The sequence below is a fragment of the Rhinolophus hipposideros genome (assembly GCF_964194185.1).
Source record: "Rhinolophus hipposideros genome assembly, chromosome: 8".
Taxonomy (NCBI): Eukaryota; Metazoa; Chordata; class Mammalia; order Chiroptera; family Rhinolophidae; genus Rhinolophus; species Rhinolophus hipposideros.
The window spans coordinates 82,418,007-82,437,293 of NC_138054.1; the positions used below are offsets into that span (position 1 = coordinate 82,418,007).

Below are 19,287 nucleotides of genomic sequence, written 5' to 3' on the forward strand. Positions count from 1 at the left end.
TCGAAGTTTGATGGAATCCTCCTCTCCATCCACTCCATATTTTTTTCCGGAGCACTTTTTAGAAGCTCACAGAGAGCTAGAGACCATGTCTGAGATGTGTGGCCCACACTTTGAGAAATGCTGATCCACGGGAATGACTGAGCTAAATTCCTCCAGATAAAAGTCCTCTAATCAGGCGTTTGACAGAGTTAGCCACCTGTGGGGACAGAACCAGGAGTGCAGTTTCCAGGCTCTCAGCCTCATGTGGAAAGGTGCTCACTCGGGTAGTAAATGGCCATCAACTGTGATTGGAGGGCCATCCACTGTGGCTAGTTGGCCGTCAGCTGTAACCAGTGAGCCATTGGCCACTAATATAACTGCCGTGGCTACACTAGCAGCTAATGGGGGCTAGCAAGAAGATGGTGGCTGAGCTAGCAAGAGTGGATTGCAGCTAGCACGGCGGATTGCAGCTAGCAAGTGAGGTTGGTTGGCAGAGAGGAGTGGACGGCAGGTTGTGGATCATGTGGCTCCTGTTTCCTGTGTCTCCACCAGCCGCCAGCGAGAATATAGTGGTATGACTCCCCTACCTATGGCTCTGTGGGTGTTCCTTTTTGGCCTCACCATATCCCTGCATGACACCACCTGATAGTTTAAGGCAATGGTGTCTGACATGGCCCAGACTTTGGCTCTTCTCTTACTCTCGTGATGAAATAAGAATGTCTCTTCCTCAAACTCCTCCTTTCCAGGACTCACACTCTTAGTCCAAACAACTAGAGGACGCGCAATACAGACTGCATAGAGGATGAAGATGGGAACTTCTCACAGCCTGTGCGATGCTCCATCTCCACCACGTGGGGCCAGGTGGGGGGACCAGGGCGACCTGGGACAGATACAAAGGTGGGCTTCCCTTTGCCTACTGGCTTAGCTGCATGGAGCTGAAGAAGCAGTTAAAGGAATGGAGTCTCAAAGACACGCTAGTTGTGTCCCAGGAGATCATCAGAAGTAGGTCAAGGAAGAGTTCCAAGTGGAAGTCTGAACTGGAGCTGGCCAACGAGATGGGGGAGGGCGGGGGACAGAAAAGGCAGTGTCATGCAAGGTCTCCAGTCCCATTCCCCACATAAGAACACAGGACATGGTGAGGCCAAAAAGGAACACCCACGGAGCCATAGTTAGGGGAGTCATACCACTACAGTCTCACTGGAGGCTGGTTTGGAGACACAGGAAGCAGGAGCCACACTATCTGCAATCTGCCGTCCACTTCTCTGCCAACCCACCAACCCCTTGCTAACTGCAATCCACGCTTCCTAGCTTAGCCGCGGCAGTTATATCAGTGGCTGATAGCTAACCAGTAACAGCTGATGGCCAACTAGCCACAGGCTGACGGCCATCTACTACCCGAGGCAGCACCTTTCCATGTGAGGTCAAGAGCCTGGAAACTGCTCTCTGGGACCCTGTCCCCACAGCAGTTTTAGAGGTGGCAGTGGGAAATGGGTCAGGACCCTGGAATCATTCCAAATTCAAAAAAGTGTGGCCTTCAGGGCTTGTTATCTGGTTTCTGTGACCTCAGGAGTAGATGCACTTTGATAATTCTGAGTCGGACAAAAGTGGTTTCATCTGGTGATCATCAGCCACGAGTGCCAACTTTCACAGCTTAAGTCAGGTTCACAAACAACTCATCATACGGTAGCTCTGAGCCACCTGACGCTCTCCAGCCAAAATGGCAGCTAGAGAAGATAATGTACAGATTGCAGCTTTGAAAGGGCAGGAGAGGAAAAACACAGGTCCGAGGATGCTCATCTCAGGACTGTTAACGATGGAAAGTGGAAAAACACCTCCACATGCCACTCGTGGGAACCGATGAACTAAAATGTGGCACATTCATATGACAAAATACCACACGACCTTCATGAAGGATCGGCAGTGTATGTATTAATATGTGAAAGAGACGTATGACGAGCTATCAAGTAAAAGTACACATTGCCAAAATATGAATAGCAGGGTCCCATTTTAACAGAAGAAAACATTTTTGTGAAGTAGGCACAGAAAGAAGTCTAAAGGGATATATCAAAAGTAGAACTGGTTCTCTGTGGGCTCTGAGATTGCTGATTACTGTATCTTCTTTTTATGTTCATCAGTAATTCTTTTTTTTTCTTGTTTTACAATAATCGCGGATTTCTTTAAACATAATTATTCATAAAAAGCAGAAAAAGAAAACCAAGTGCAGTGTCCCACTTCCTGCGGTTGGTGCCTGAGGCACTCACGTTCTCTTTTGTCTCATCTCCCCCTCTCCATACTTGATCTTCCTTATCCTGGTGTTGTCATTTTGGTTCCAAATCCCCTTCCTCCGTCTCCCCCACCCATCCATCCTCAGACACACAGATGTTTGGCAGGAGATGGAGGTATTGCCAGCTGAGTCCTGAGTTGCACAGAGACAGGAATTCTGGAATAAGAGTGTGAGCTAGGACAGCAGCCAGCCTCGAAGGGAAGAGCCAGGGTGATGGGCCGTTTGCTGTGACACAGCTCCCTGAGGCCAGTGGAGTGTGGAGTGAGGGTGGGTCAGCCAAGATCAGAGGTCAGGCATGGATCTGACAGTTTGACCTTATGACGTCACTGCTCTCTCACTCCTTTCCCAATGAACTTGAGACAAGGGCCTAAGACTCAGATCAGAAATGTCTTGTAGGGGATGGGTCTGTGGTTGCCAGCACATGGGATTCCAAGTCGGTCCATCTCATGAGAACTGGCTCTGGTTCCCCCACTTGCAGCTGGATGTGAAATTCTAACCCCACTGAGGCGGTGCTTCTCAAACTCTTTATAACCCCTGGGGTATTTGAAGTCACACTTTGGAAGAAACAGCATTTCGAAAGGCAAAAAAAGGTTTTTACTGAGAATGAATGAGCTCATATTTGTATAGCAATTTAAAAAAACAATTATGCTTTATTTGGAGTTTTGGAAGGACTCTAAGTTTTCAAATTCTAATATTACAGCAAGTACAAATATAACGCAGAGCAGAATGAGAAACCTAACGAATTTAACATTTCAAGGCTCCAGAGGTATTTTGTACTTCCCCTGAGATAAACTTGCTTTGGGCTACACTCCCGATTCTGCCCACATTCAGTTTTCTTTAAGAAGCGCTAGTTGAACAGATCACCAAAAGGTTTTATCTCCGTGGCCCTGGAAGGGATCAATTACATCAATTACAAAGCAAGGTGCATAAATTACTGAGTGTCCCCTGAGCAGATGTGGATGGAGGTGGGGACTAAAGTAAGCTCCATAATTTCCTATAGTGTGATTGTCTCCATTTTAACAAATTTAAAAAAAACTGAGCCTCAATGAAGTGGAAATGACTGGTCTAAGGTCACCCAGCTCGTAAGGTGACGACAGGAGCTGGATTTCTAACTATAAAGCCAGTGCAGATGACAGGTAAGCAGAGGCACCTTTCAGAAACAAAGTGGTTCCCAAGCTGAGATAGCAAGAGGGGCACAACAGGAAGGAGCATGCTGTCAAAAGCTGTTCATTTCTCAGAGAATGGAAGGAACTTTGTCAAAGGAACTTTCATGTTCTACTTTATACATTTCTGTAATCTTGGGTGGTTATAACCAATATATTTTCTTTCGTGCTGGTCGCCCAACAACATCAAAGGGTTATTCTTTAGACACTCAGCCCAAATAACTACGCTTGGTCTGATTTCAACCTCACCCAGCTACCTTCTTGATTATTGGGCTTTCCTATAAAGCTGACTCTCTGAGAGAGGGGGCACTGGCCAAGCTGACATCATTGTTGTCCACCTGAATTTCTATTTCTCGTTATAAATGAATGCAGCTCAACAAATGTTTTCTCCTCCTATCCTCAACCCTTCCTAGAGTTTAGCAAACAGAAAGGAGCATTATATATGCAAGACAACGCAGAGGAAAGAAGCAGAGTCTCTTTTAGCATAGTGACACACAGGCAATAGTACACATTTGGCCGGGTACAAGCTAATTATCCGCTCGATGTTTGATCCTGTGTCAGACAGCAAGTAAAGCCTTCTTCATCTATTGCTGTGTTATTATTTCCTTTGCAAGGGACAGAAATCCAATTTATGATGGCTTAAGAATGAAAACTGGGGCAGATTTTATAGGTTAATATAATTTAAAAAGCCAAAGATAGAGAACTCTGGCTTCAGGCATGGCTGGATCCAGGCATTCAAACAATGTCATCAGGCTTTTTTCTGACTCGTTCCTCATCTTTTTTGTGTGTGTGTGCTGACCTTGTTTTTAGGCAAGTTCTTTGCACACCATCGCCAAGGCAGCTCCAGAGCTCCATCTCCTACTTTGGAAACCAAGCAATTGGAGAGATTTCTCAGTTAGTTCCAATAGAAATTTCAGAATTGAATATCAATGGCTTGGCGTAGATCACCTGTCTACGTCAGAACTAACTGTTGCAGGCAGTGGAGTGGAATATGCTCATTGGTCTGCCCTGAATCACATCACCTCCCCTTTCCACAGAGCTGAGGTCCACACAGGATAACAGTGGTGAGCAATGGTTACCCAAAGGGAAAACAGGCCACTATGGAAGGTAAAATGAATACTTGGGAGGGGGTGAAAATAGATGCCCGATGCTAGATCTGGGGCCGCCTTCAGCTTGATCTGGAGGGAAAGAAATAACTGATAGGGCCGGCCTGGTGGCTCAGGCAGTTAGAGCTCCATGCTTCTAACTCCGAAGGCTGCCAGTTCGATTCCCAAATGGGCCGGGGGCTCTCAACAACAATGTTGCCAGTTCAATTCCTCAAGCCTCAAGTCCAGCAAGGGATGGTGGGCAGCGCCCCCTGCAACTAAGATTGAACACGGCACCTTGAGCTGAGCTGCCACTGAGCTCCCAGATGGCTCAGTTGGTTGGAGCATGGGCTCTCAACCACAAGGTTGCCGGTTCGACTCGAGCAAGGGATGGTGGGCTGCGCCCCCTGCAACTAGAAAAATGGCAACTGGACCTGGAGCTGAGCTGCGCCCTCCAGAACTAAGACTGAAAGGACAACAACTTGACTTGGAAAAAAAGGCCTGGAAGTACACACTGTTCCCCAATAAAGTCCTGTTCCCCTTCCCCAATAAAATCTTAAAAAAAAAAAAAAGAAGAAGAAGAAGAAGAAAAAGAAAGAAAAGAAATAACTGATAGTCAGACTGAAGGCTTGAGGAGAAAAGATGTGATGGCCGGGGTGGGGGTGGGGTGTTAGATTTCAGAGATAGAGGAACCTGGGGGGAAGGTGAAGCAAGAGGGCTGTGCCTGCCCCCTGGGGTCGGGGAAAGAGTTGGATCAGAAGAGCTGGACTCTGTAGACCTCAACATGTGACACGAGCAGATCACTCCACGTGTCCTTGCAGATTTGTTGTGGCCTCAGTGAGGCAATTGTTTGAGGGAGTGTATTGTGCCACCCGCCCTCTGACGTTCAGGGCAAGGTAAAGAGATCACGTTTTCTTAACGGCCGTGCTGCTTATATCTGTCAGTCCCACATGAGTCCTGTTAGCTTGAGTCAGCTTTCTGGAAGCCAATTGCCTCCAACAAACTGACCAGATTGAGTTTCTGGACCCACGAAGCTGGGAACCCGACCTTGGACGCTGGTAGATTCCACAAGCTCCTGCCCCAGGGAAGGCCCCTTGGCGGGCAGCCAGCTGTCTTGCCCTGGCCACACCCTGCTTTGGCTTTCAGGCCTCCAGTGCCTTCTTTATAGCGCTGTGCCAGGATTCCAGGAGACCGTAGATAAGATCCCTGACATGGGGCTTCCTCAGAATAGGCCAAATAAATGGCAGCTCTTCCTCTTACTAGTGGGTGTGCAGTGTGCCTCGCACACAACTAATGACACCTGCTATCAGGTATGTGAAGTGCACAGCGGGTATAGATGAGATGCTTGAGAATCAGTTAACTGTTAATACAAGAGTCGTGACTGTAGAGGGACATACAGCAGTACCTGGTGCTAATTAGCTGTGGGATGGTTTGTTTTTTTCTGTGTTTGGCTGGGCTTTCTGCCCCCCCCCCCACTACTCAGAATACTTTCCTATCACTCCTCTCCTCCTCTTCTTTTTTTTTAAATTAAAGTTTATTGGGGTGACAATTGTTCGTAAAGTTACATAGATTTCAGGTGTACAATTCTGGCAAAGAAATGAAGGAACAAACACTCGTCTTTTCTTCATGAGGCCACCTGCTTGCAAATGTGCTCAAAGCACAAATTTTTGGATGATCCTGACATCCAAAAGGTTTTGTCTGAGATCCCCCCTATAGTGTTGTTTCTCAAAGTGGGGTCCCCCACCTAAATCGTGATGATGTCTGTTAACTGTGCCTTCTTAGATCCCATCCAAACCTACTGAATCTCAGTCTCTGGGTTTGGGATCCAGAGAGCTGCACTTTAAAAGGCTCCAGGGGTGGTGGGAATTCTAAGGCATCCGAAAGCTCACAAGGCACTCATGAGTCACCCGGCTCCAACAGGAAAGTCCTGATTCACTCGTAGGCCCCGCCCACTTTGGCCCTTCTATCAGGTAATTCAAAGTCTCCAGGCCTGCAAGTTACTGATTAACCCTAGGTTTCTAGAAAAGAAATAATAACAATACCTGAAGGGACAACACAAACTCAGAAACAAGCTGAGCAGCCCTGGGAGAGTGGCCAGACGGTTGTTGTCACCAGGCACCTTACAAGAAGGAAACGGAGGCTTGAGACACCCAGCCTAAGGTCAGACTACTTCCAGGTCCCAGTGGCACCTGCTGCCTGACGCTCCTTGTCTATGCCCAGGCCCTGAGCTGCCACGTCCCACCGGCTCCCATGCCCAGAATGGCCTGCACTGAGGTCCCGCAGCAGCCAGCACCCCAGCAGCCCCAGCCCATCTCTGCAGCAGCCACCACCACCACCAACACTGCAGCCCCTGCTGGGGGTCCTCGTGGGTCCACAGATCGTGACCTGGAATGCCTGGTGTGCCGGGAGCCCTACAGCTATGCCCGACTTCCTAAGCTGCTGGGCTGCCAGCACTCCTTCTGTGCTGTCTGCCTGAAGCTTCTGCTGTGTGTGCAGGACGACACCTGGTCCGTCACCTGCCCACTGTGCCGTAAGGCCACCACCGTCCCCGGAGGCCTCATCTGCAGCCTGCGTGACCAGGAGGCCGTGGTGGGGCAGCTAGCCCGGCCATGCTCAGAGGTGTGGCTCTGTCCTCAGGGGCTGCTGAGTCCTGCCACCTTGACAGCAGGGCACCCAGGCTTGGTAGGAGAAGATGGGCAGGAGGTGGCAAATGCCAACCGCGTGGCAGCCCGGCGCCTGGTGGCACACCTGCTCCTACTGGTCTTGCTCATCATCCTCATCCTGCCCTTCATCTACCCCAGCCTCATCCAGTGGGCACTCATCGGCATCATTGCCCTGGTCTTGCTGATGGCTGCCATCTTCTGCTGTCACCCCAGCAGCCAGGGTGGCTGCTGGCCCTCCCCCAGGACTCTCTTCTGCAGAGAGCAGAAACACAGCGAGATCTCTTCTGTTGCCTGAGCGCAGCCCGCCCAGGCCCCATTACTCTCACAGTGAACAGGGTAAGGGGCCATGATGTAAGACTGGCTCCCTCGGGAGATGAAATGCCAGCCAGACTTGCAAGCCAAAGCCAGAATGGCTATCTTGGGTCAAGAACTACGTGCTTGGGTGATAGACTCATGCCTATCCACGGTACAGCACAGCGAACCTGTTTGGGGTGGGGACCAGGCACAAATGACTTGCATGATAGATACAAGCCAGGCGGGCTTCTGTTCCTCTTATTACAATGTTTCTGGTTTTTCTTACTATGCCTCGATGAAAGTATTACAATATTGACAATATTGAAGAACAAATAGAACCAGAACTCCTTTTTTTTTTTTTTTTTTTTTGCAATTTATGTAGCTGGTTTTATTTTCTTGGTTTTGGTTCGGTTTTTTTTATGTGTGTTTGGTGCAATTTGTTCATATTTCTGCCTCTTAGGCTGTTTCCCTCCTGGGAAGTTGGAGCCCAGGGGAAGTCCTCCTGTGCCCCCTCCATTTCTGCCATATCCTGCCCATCACATCTTACCAAAGACCCCGCGGCTTGGGTCTCCCATTGAGTCACCCCCAAGGAAGGAAGAAAAGAACTTGTGTGGGGAAGTGGTACTTTGATGCTGCCGGGGAGCTCCCACATTAAATCAGCAGAGCTGGGGACCAGTGGAGGGGACTCAGGTGGGTCTGGGAATTAATTTGCCCCAGCAGCCCCACCACGATTTCCCTGTTATCGGGCCCTGATTTAACAGAGAATCTCAGAGCAACAAGGGCTTCCCTGCACCACCCCACAGCAGATCCCGCTGCCCATCTGATGTACAGTCCCCCACTCCAGAATCAAAGCATATGGGTGCTGCTTTCTTTATTACGGCATCTCGATTCCCATTTGAGCTTTGGTCATAAAGATAAGAGGCCCCATAAATGCAATGGTCCTCTCCAATAACCCCACCTTTTCCACCTTGCTCTGAGAGTCATTCATCTGAAAGGCTTTTGTGTCTTTTCTCGACTATTTCTGCTCCATAACATAGAGGAGGCTTCTGCGGCGGGATAATCTTGTATGGTCACCCAGGTCAGGCCTCAGCCAGAGAGACCCGGGGGGTGCAGGGCAGTGGAGGGTGGGAGATGACATGTTATTTCCTTGCAAAGGCCCCTTCATTGGGAAGTAGACGTGGCGCCTCAGAGAGCTCGCTGAGCACAATCCATTGTCCTTCCCTGCCCCCTTTCCTCCCGGTAGAATGACAGTTGCAGGTTGGAGACTTGTTTAGAGTGACTGTACCCTGTCGGGGGTGGGGGGCACAAGAACTCTGCCACCGCAGCACAGGGACTTGATCATGACCCTGTGGTTCTGTGCTGCTGAACAAGGTCTTGAGCTTCATTGTCCCCAAAATGAGCCGGTAGGACTGGATTATTCCTAAGACCCGGAAGGGGGGGTGGGGGGAGCGCAAGGCTCATAATACCAGCAGGGACCAGGGAGCTGCGTCCTACCCAACTAGATTGAGAAACAACCCCTTGGAGAGGAGGAGAGGGGAAGGGAGGGGAGGGGAGGGGAGCGGAGAGGAGGGGAGGGGAGGAGGCGGAAGAAAGCAGAAAAAAAAAGAGAATGATAAAAATGGGTTGGCTTTCCTGCAGAATTTTACCACTCAGTCCCAGCCTCCCCTCCCCAACCGGTGTGTCCTCCAATCCCTTGGACAAAGATGTCCTGAAACTGCTGTCACCAGGCAAAGATGTCCTGACACTGCTGTCACCACTCCCCTTGAAGCCCAGCTGGTCCCAACCACCTTCTGGCCCCTGGCAGTATGGAGACAGAGAGCACCAGAGGCCAATATCAGCCCAAGCTGCCCTGGAGGGGAGCAGAGGCAACAGGAAGTGTTGCAAGGGGATGTGAGTGGAAGAAACCAGAGAGGCAGGCCAAGGCTTAAAGCTAAGTTCTGGCCTAGTGTGTAACCAGTAAAAGTTATAGAACTTCTCTGAGCCTTAGTTTGCTTACCTGTGAAGTGGGGGAGGACATCCCATATCTCCCCCATATCTCCCTGACAATTTGAAGTGCTCCTGGAGGAGAATCCTGTGTCCTAATGGGCTGCCTTTAGCATCAGTCATTGACTCCCCTGGGTGAATAGCAAACAGGGGACTGGCCTTGGTGATGGGGTGTAGAAGCCAGTCCAGAGTGGGAGCATTGTCCGGGACAGGCCAACCTAGTGAAGAACTTTGTGCTTAGGTTCTCAGGGGGGTTCTGAGGATGGAGAGGCATTGCAGGAGGAGGCCACATTTTATCCCCATCAGACCCGTCTTCCTAAGAGTGAGTCATACCTGGCTAGAATTCTAGCTTCAGCACTTAGAAGCCACCTCTCCTCTCTGAGACTCGGGTTCCTTGAATCAGAGCTTATAATGCATTGAGAGGGCTACTGGGGCAAGTAGTGAAGTCATCCACGGCTGAGCTCCGAGGGTCATACAGAGATGAAGCAGGGAAATGAAAAGACAAGGCGAGAGAGATGGGTCGCGTTCTAGAAAGCCCTAACAGGAATGATCTGATTCTCTTATTGACAAGGAAGTTTATTAAAACCGCGCTACCAGCATTCACCAGCCCCATCCTCAGCCTGAACATCGGCAGGGTCCTCAGCAACAGTATAATAAAACAATAACTGCTAACACGACTTGAGTGCACTGTGCCAAGTTTATTACGTATGTCATTACGTATATTATGAGGTAGGTACTATTATTACCCCCAAATGACCAACAGGGGTGCTGCGGCACAGAGACGTTAAGGAACTTGCTCCAGCTCACACAGTGAGGCAGGGGTGGGGCCGAGAGTAGACTGCAGGCATCCAATTCGAGTGTGGACTTTCCATCCCTTTGCTGTGTCAGATGGTACATTCCGGGCGCATCGTGTAAGTATTCAAGGTATGTGCCCCCGCCCCTGGATGAAAGGGGGAAGAATTAAGAAGACATGGCATTCCGCCATTGGGTTACAGCTTCCTGACGTAGCGCATGTCTGGGGCAGAGGGCTGTGGGAGCTCACCTGTCCCATTACCCACCGCCATGTTCTCATCTCACCTTCCAGTCCCTGTTCATTATTGGACACTCTTCCCAAATGACTGGAGGAAGTTTTTCAGCCTTTGCTAGAACAATCAATTCTTTGTGGCAGAGGAAAACATTTCCAGGAACGAAGGACATTCCTGCAATTTCTCAAGCTATGGGAACGGCATAGAGCACATTCAAAGGAAATCAGATCCCAGCTCTTGAACCTGCCTGGAGCTATTCTTATGAACTTTAGAGTCTTGTCAGAGGATCTTGAAATTAATTTTTTTTTTTTAAAAAAAAGGGGGGATTATTTGAGGGTCAGTAGACAACTCTCAGAAGAATTCAGAACACCATGGAATCTCGGACTCCACGGATGGAATCTAGGATCCATTCATGCATTTATTCAACAAATATTTATTGAGGGTCTGCTCTGTTCCAGATACTGAGCAGGTTATTTAATTTTATTTGATAAGGAACTTTGACAAGGAAGGAAAACTAACATACAAAACCACAACAAAGCACCTGTTGTGGGTTGAATTGTGTCCCCTTCCCCAAAAGAAGAGAGATGGAAGCCCTAACCCCCACTACCTCACAATGTGACCTCATTTGGAAATAGGGTTTTTTACAGAGATAATCAAGTTAAAATGAGGTCATTAGGGTGGGCCCTAATCCAATATGGCTGGTGTCCTTATATAAAGGGGAGATTTGGACACAGAAACAGCTACACACAGAGGGGAGACAACATGAAGACACACAGGGAGGATACCACGTGAAGAAGGCAGAGACCAGGAGATGCAGCAGAAGCCATGGAACAGCAAAGATGGCCAGCAAGCCACCAGAAGCTAGGGAGGGGACATGCAATAGATTCTCCCACCGAGCTCACAGCGTCTTGATCATGGACTTCTAGCCTGCAGAACTGTGTGAGACAATAAATTGGTGTTGTTTAAGAAACGAGGTATTGTGGCACGTGTGGCAGCTCTAGGAAACCCATACAGCATCGCCCCTGTGCCTGTGCTTGCACCGTGCCTCTGAGCTGGGCTACTTCAAGTTCAGCGAAATAACTTGCCCAGAGTCTTGTAGCACGTAAGTGGCAATGTTGGGCTCCAAGTCAAGTCTGATTGACTCCCAAGATTAGGTCTTACTTCTCCCGTTTTGTGGATGGGACATCAAGATTCAGAGAAGCCCTGATATTCCACTCCCCACTCCAAAATTGTGCTCAATGTGTCAGAGGAGAAGTTGGAATCAGAACCCACACTTCCTAGGGGCGGCAGGTGTGCTCAGTGGTTGGAGCACAGTGCTCATAACATGAAGGTCGCCAGTTTGATTCCCACATGGGCCAGTGAGCTGTGCCCTCCAGAACTACATTGAAAACAACAACTTGACTTGGAGCTGAGCTGCGCCCCCCACGACTGGATTGAAAACGACTTGACATGGAGCTGACGGGTCCTGAAAAAACACACTGTTCCCCAATATTTCCCAATAAAAATTTAATTAAAAAAAAAAGAATCCACACTTCATAAATTATTTTTAATCTTTGCAACAACCTACGAGCATTACTGAATTATTATCCTCATTTCACAAAGTAAAGAGTTAAAACCCAGGGTGTTAAGGCACTTGACGCAAGGTCACAAGTGAGAAAGGTACTAGAATTTGAACCACCTGACTCCAAAGCTATGTCTGCACTTCCCACTGCTTCAAACTGCTTCTTAGCAGCCTGTCTACACTGAGGAGCAAGCAAGCGTGTTTTTCAGAATGCTTGCAGTACCCACCATAAGAGCTTGTTTGCTCAAAAAGGATAAAACTATCGTGGACATTTGTCTTCTCATCTCTCCTTTGACTGTCTTATATTCAGCTGCCCCCTTCCTCTTGACCTTCCCATCTCCCTGTCTGAGGAAACTGCCCTGTCGCTAATCTTGTCAAAAGAAGAGTTCTACCAGCAACCACTGGCCAACTGGGACACTCAGTCCTTTCTCTACCCACCTCCCATTTCATCTTAGGCCATCTCATGATAGAAGTCACATGATCTTTTCCAGAACTTGAATCCGGGGCTAGTGATGGAGGGATGAAGGTTTGAAAGCAGCAGCAGCAGCAGACCAAGTGGTCCCCATAGCTCTTGTTTTCGAGCCACTGGTTGATTCAGTGAATGCTCAGCTTCCTTCCCTACAATCAATTGTTTTTCTATATAGCCAGAATCAGTTTCTGTTGCTTGCAACCAATATTCCTGACCTGATTGGCATGATCTTTTCACAAGGTATACATATGTCAAAACATCCAACTGTATACCTTAAATATATATAATGTTTATATGTCAAAGATCTCTCAACAGAGTTGCTTTAAAAAAGATATATATATATATATATATATATGCATATATATTTGTTTGTGAATATCACAAAGAAAAATGGTTTAAACATGAGTTTACTTAATGGCCTTGATTAATAGTTTATAAGAAACAAATAAAAATTGTACTTCAAAAAAAATAGATTCAATAACATCAAACTATTCTCAATAGAATAAGGATTGAAGGGACATAATTTTCTATGTATGATCCAACGTGATTTAATGCAAGTTCATGTCCCAGCTAAAGATATGTCACGTACCACTAAGATATGGGTCTCGTGCAATAGAAAATGTCAGGCCAGGGGCAAGTGCAAAGCATTCTTATAGATAAGAAACATGTAGGGGTCATCACTCAAGCCTCTGTGTGACAGATAAGGAGATAAGGTAGAGGACTACAAAAGTATTGCCTAACACACAAGAATGGTGGGGAAAAATATTAATCCAAGTGGTTTTGACCCCAAACCCCGGCCACTTAGCTTAGCCAATTCCACTTGATGGTCCAATTAACAAAAAGATGTTAAGTTCTTTGGGTCAAAGATGCCTTGGAAACATAAACAAGAGATTGCTTAGCAATGTAACAATATCCATGGTAACCACAAACCTTCTGCAACACTCCACCTGGGCTGCCTCTGAAAGCGTGTCCAGTCCCTCCCCACCGAAGCCCTGTTTATTTCTGAGCATCATGAGGAAAGGAGTGACCATAAACCATCCTCTGAGTCATTCAGTCTTAAGTTCAGCATGATGGCATCATAAAGACGCTCTACGGAAGGGAGGTGGGACTGCCTTCAGTGATAACACCCCAGAATTCAGTTCCATTCAAAGAACATCCAGGCCAGGTCAGGCCTGGAAGGATGGACGTCTGTGGGACATAGCAAAGGAGCCAGCCCGTCCTGGGGAGCTATTATCTGCAAACCATCCTGCTAGCGATTATTATCTGCAACTCATCTAAATATCGTTGAATCTGTATTGATATTTAAGCCCACGAGAGGGTAGGATAGCAGAATCTGCCAAGTCCAGACATCTTGTAGCTGGCTCTGCCCTCTTGTAGTTCGATGACCCTGGCCAAGTCAAGAGTGTTCAATGGCAAAACCATCGTGCAGTGACACATGGTCCCACAAAGCCAATCTGGCTGGAAGGGGCCACCAGACAATGAGAGAAGGCGGGCTGATGGCTGGAGGTTTTCTGTTGGCATCCAATTCCATACGGTTACTAATATTCCATCTCAGCAAGGCCCACAGGCTCATCTATAACTCTCTATGTCCCTGAAGGGTGCACCACTGATCCATTTGACCTTCCCAGCAGACATGTAGGTAGGCAGAGCAGCTCTTCTTAGTCCCAATTGGCCAGTGGGGAGATGAGGAGATGGAGGTCTAAAGCATTCTACAAAGGCATGAGTCACTGGAAGCTGGTCTCTGACCCCATCCACTGCCTTTTCCAATCACGGTACTAGGCTGTCTCCACCGAAAGAGCAACAGACTTTGTAGCCACAATGATTCATGCTCCCGCTCACACTCGTCAGCTCTGTGGCTTCTGCGTGGCCTGGCCCTGAGCCTCAGTTTTCTGTCCTGTAGAGTGGGTGTGATAAGAATGTATAGGGTTGCTAGGGGAATAAGATCCGTTGGTGCATTCATTAAATGATCCTGAGCACCTATCAAATACCTGGCACAGTCCCAGGGGCTGGGCACACAGCAGAAGACAAGGCAACCAATATCCCCTACACACACTATCCACACTTTTAAATTCTAGTGAGGATAGCAGATAATAACCTCAAACAGGAAAATGAACAAAATAATTCCACAGCGTGAGAAATACTCTGATTAAATAGAACGGGAACGAAAGCTTGGTGTGATTCCCCTGCCCTTAGAACAGTACCTGACACCTAGTAGGTGCTCAGTAAATGTTGGTTCAATGACTGAATGTGCTGGTAGTCAGGGAAGACTCCCAGATGCCACTCTGAGTGGACACCGCAACGGAAAGCTGGGAACCCTGGAAGAGGAAGGTCTGGGGCAGAGTGCCAGGCACGTGCACCTCAAATGCAAAGGTCTTGAGAGTGACCCAAAGTTAGCGGTGGAGAAACAGAAAACTCCGGGAGAGCACAGATATCTCAACACTCTGTACACTTCAACGTGCTGTCTATACAAGCAGGGAGGGTGTTTCCGAGGCTGGTTCTTTGATTTTACATAATTTACCCTGGAAGACTTCCATCCAAGTCACTATTGGACCCTTCCCTCCGGAGCCAAGCCCCTCGCGAGCCCTTTCGGCAGAGTGGAGCCTCGCAGGGCCCTCTCTCCAGCCCTGATGTGCGGCTGCTTCCTGGAGGGGAAATACACCTACAAACCGAGTTTGGCGCCTGGGTGTGCGCGCCACTTCCTGATGCCGGCACCCCGGCCTCGGAGTGACAGCGGGACTAGCCGGGTAAGGACACGCCGCCCGCGAACTGGAGCCCGGAAGGCCCCACTCCGGACTCCTGTCCGCCGGGCGGCGGGGCCCGGACGGGGGAGGAGCTGGCGGGAGGAGCCCGAGCCGCCGAGTCCTCCGAGCCGCCGCCGCCGCCTTCGCTTCCAGGTAAGGGGCCTGTCCCGCCGGGGCCACTCCCCGCCGCCACCCCGCGGGCCCCGCGCGGGAGCTCCCGCCTTCCTGGCCGCGCGGGCCCTTTGCCCCCACCCCTCCCTCCGCCCCTCGTGGGCGCGGGATCCACCGGGAGGGGCCGCGCGCTCCCCCAACGCTGACTGCCCTGGAGTCAAGGCTGCCTGGTTGTTGCTTGTTTTCTTTCTGAGCCGGAAGTGCCCTTAGAAATCACGTGGTGCGGCAGCTGGGGAAACTGAGGCCGGGCAGTGCACTCAGGTGTCTCCTGCCTTCCAGCTGATAGCTCTGGGCCCTTAGAAGTCACCCAGCCCCTCCCTTCATAAGTGAAGACGCTGCTCTGGTCGGGGGAGAGAAGGAACTTGCCTGAGGTCACACGGGGTCACCGGGGTCAACGAGCTTCCTCTGGTTCCACGCAGCCCCTCCACTCATCTGCAGGCACTGGTGTGGAAGGCCTCTGGCACCCCTTGCCCCCTCTCTCCTTGTGCCTACAGCCTCCCATCTCACAGCAGACCACTGAGGGGGGTTGGGAAAAACCTCTGAAGAAAAATCCAGGCCCCCTATGTTACAGGCCAGCCATGTCTTCTCACCCAGCCGCTGTTGTTAGAAGAGGGAAGAATGACAGCTACTCACTGGAGAGTCTATTTACAGCTAGGTAAACCGATGCTCAGAGAGATGGAGTGATTGCCCCAAGCCCACACTGCAAGGAAGGAGAACAGAATAAGACCCTGGGTTACCTCCCCCTCCCGAGCCTGACCCAGTGCCTGGCACAGAGTAGGCCTTCCGGTGTCCTTTCTCTGCCCTGCTCTGAGGTCACACAGGGAGTCCAGAGCACAGCCAGGCTAGAGCCAGGGTCTTGGCCTAGAGACTCCTAACACAAAGTAGGAGTCGACAGGTTAGTTCTCCTCTCGCTAACCCAGTGTTCATTTCGCTGCAGAATACATGAAACCCCTTTAAACTTTAGGGGCATCTACTCATCCATTCAACAAATACTTATTGAGGACCTACTATGCAGCAGAGTGATTGTTTAAGTACTGAAGATACAGCATGAACAAGACAAGTGCTGTCCTCCAGGAGTACACTGCAGAGTGGAATAAAACACTGCCCTTCAGTGGGAGTTGGTGGGACGGGGGAGGCGAGAAAGGCTGGGCAGAGAGGAGAAACCATTGGAATCTTTCCAACCTGTGAAGTATGGAAAGAGGCAAACAGAAACCAAACCTCACAGCCTCAAGCCCTCTGAGCCTTCGGCCCTTGCTTGTTGGAGATGCTCTACCAGCCTGAGCTTTCTCCCCTACTCCCCAGGGATTTGGGGGGGAGGGCAGCGCTAGATGGGTGGGGAGTGGTCCAAAGGAAGCCCTAAACTAATCCAAGAGCCTGGAAACCTGTCACTGCCACTTCCTAGCTGTGTCATCTTGTCACTCCACCTCTCTGGGCCTCTGTTTTCCTATCATACAATGGGGACCATCATACTTCACAGTGTTGGTGATACTATGTCCAAATGCTTCGTAAATGGTATGGCACAATCCAGAGCATGGCTTGTGCCAGGGGTCTTGTAAAATCAGGGATAAACAAGAGTGTATTTGTTTAGTGGCTCTAGTAACCCTGTTGATAACCTGTTATTGCACTGAGTAAAGAAATGTAAGAGGCAGCCATGCGGGTGGCTGAGGTCCCAGCTCGTCCCGGCTCGAGCAATGGAATGCCCATGTCACAGTCAACATTTCAGCTTTTACAAGCCTGTGCAGCGACAGATAGATGTGGGCTCAGGTCCTCACTTTGCAACTTCCTTCCTGAGTGACCTTGGACAGTTTCCTCATTTGTAAAATACCTGTCTCCAAGGTTGTCATGAGGATGAAAGGAGCTGAAGCCACAAAGGGCCCTGTGCAGTGTCTGCCACTCTGGGAGTCCTTTTGCTTTTTTAGGCCTAGGAATGGTTGGCCTTAACCATTAACTCATTAGATTGCCGTAGCTCAGCCTGTGAAGTTTATCAAGGTCAGAGCCTGGCACATTTCTCAGGAGCCTGAAACCACCTCTCCCTGTACTGGTTGCCACCAGACTGCACTGGTTAGATCAGCCACCTGGGCCCGCACCTGTGGAACCTGAGAAATGTCATTCGGTGGTTTATCGGTTTATCGCCGTGTCCTTTATGGCCTGAATGTTTTGTAAACATTGCTATAGGAGCTACAGATGAGATGGGGGCCCTGCTGCCTTGCTGGCAGAAGGGGGCTGGAGAGAGGATCCAACCCACTTTCCACTTAGCGACCCTCCACCTGGCAGCCAGACCCGATCCAATTGTACCACCCTCTGTTTAAAACCCTGTTGTGACTTCCCATTTTCTTAGGGTAAAGAACACAAACCTTACCATGGACCACAAGACCCTGCACAGTCTGGGCCCCACCTTTGCCAGGGCTACTCCTCCAGCCCATCTCAGACCACTTTATCAATGCCCTCTGTGCTTGAGGCACACTGCTCCCCTCTCCCCAGGACCTTTGCACATGCTCTTCTAGACCATTCCTCCTCGTGCTTCCTTTTCACAGGTTAACACCTCCTCATCCTTAAGATCTGAGCCCAGCCTTGACTTTCATTCCAAGTACCCCAGGCCATATAAGACATCCCCAGGTACGTGGGAGGTTTAGCTCAAGTGGTATTATTCACTCATCACTGGGATTAATTTCTGGCTGTAACCTGTACGCCACCCAGACTATAACCCCCGTGTCTCCAGGACTGGTCCACGTTCGGTTTGAGGTGCTCAGTAATGAAATCTACCTTTGGGATTAGCTCTTGAGCAAATATGGGGACCTTGCTTTGTGTGAAACTGTATTGTCCATCGAAAAATGATGCTGAAGTCATTTTTTAATTGTACGGGTAGGTGTTCATTCATTCCTTCTTTCACCTACTCTGCCAGGCACTGTGCTAAGATACCTCAGGAAACATGACACAAAAGCCCCTGGCCTCGTGGAGCTTTCCTTAATGAGAGAGACAGACCACAAACAAGCCTGTAATCCGCTGTCAGATGGTGGCAAATTCCATAAATAAGAGTCACACAGGGTCTGGTAGGAGGGGGGAGTGGTACCAAGTTTCCCCCGAAAATAAGACCTAGCCGGACAATCAGTTCTAATGTGTCTTTTGGAGCAAAAATTAATATAAGACCCGGTGAGATATGATATGATATGATATGATATGATATGATATGATATGATATGACACCCAGTCTTATTTTAATTTTTGCTCCAAAAGACGCATTAGAGCTAATTGTCCGGTTAGGTCTTATTTTCGAGGAAACACAGTACCTGCTATTTGAGACCTGAATGAATAACTGAGGGAGCTCTGCTGGAGGAAGCACTAATGTCAGAGCATCATCCATTCCTACCCTGACCCTCCTAGTCGGTGGGGACCGGTGCAGAAGCAACCAGCTGTTATACCTGAGAGGAAGTGAGAGGCTTCAGAAGAAGCAGGCCGCACTTTAGCGGGACAAATCCAGGAAGGCTCATGGCAGTCCCTGATTCCCTGTAATGAAATTGAAAAGAACTTGGATTTGAAGTCACACAGGCCTTGAGGGTACATCCTGGTACTGCCATGTACCAGCTGTGTGGCCCTCACCTCTGTGAGCCTCAGTTTTCTCATCTGTACAATGGGGGCAGAGATAGTCATCCTCAGCAGGTGATTGTGAGGCTGACATGGGATCACGAAAGTAAGCCTACAGGAAATCTTCACTGATTTTATTATTAAACTGCTTTTGGGAAAGGACACCATTTGGACATGAGAACCCAGACTGAGGAAAAAACAGCAGAGCTGAGGCCCAACGTAGAAAACCCGGGATGGGCTGGAAGTAGCGGATGGTTCAGTTTGGCTGAAGGCTGGCTGGAAGAAGG

General features: G+C 49.3%; 2 protein-coding genes across 4 annotated transcripts in view; both read left to right on the forward strand.

Annotated features, from left to right (window-relative positions):
* Positions 1-6,761: 6,761 nt before the first annotated feature.
* Positions 6,762-7,469, forward strand: RNF186 (ring finger protein 186; the record flags this gene model as incomplete). Its single annotated transcript, XM_081056413.1, has 1 exon — positions 6,762-7,469. The coding sequence occupies one exon, from the start codon at positions 6,762-6,764 to the stop codon at positions 7,467-7,469; it is 708 nt and encodes a 235-aa protein (XP_080912539.1).
* Positions 7,470-14,899: 7,430 nt separating this feature from the next.
* Positions 14,900-19,287, forward strand: part of TMCO4 (transmembrane and coiled-coil domains 4) — a gene marked incomplete at its 5' end in the record, with an annotated part of 87,173 nt that continues 82,785 nt past the window's right edge. Inside the window, 2 exons of one of the 3 annotated variants that reach the window (XM_081055432.1) lie at positions 14,900-15,400; positions 17,953-18,034. The remainder of the gene's footprint in view (positions 15,401-17,952; positions 18,035-19,287) is intronic. The other 2 variants (XM_081055431.1, XM_081055433.1) reach the window with 2 other exon arrangements.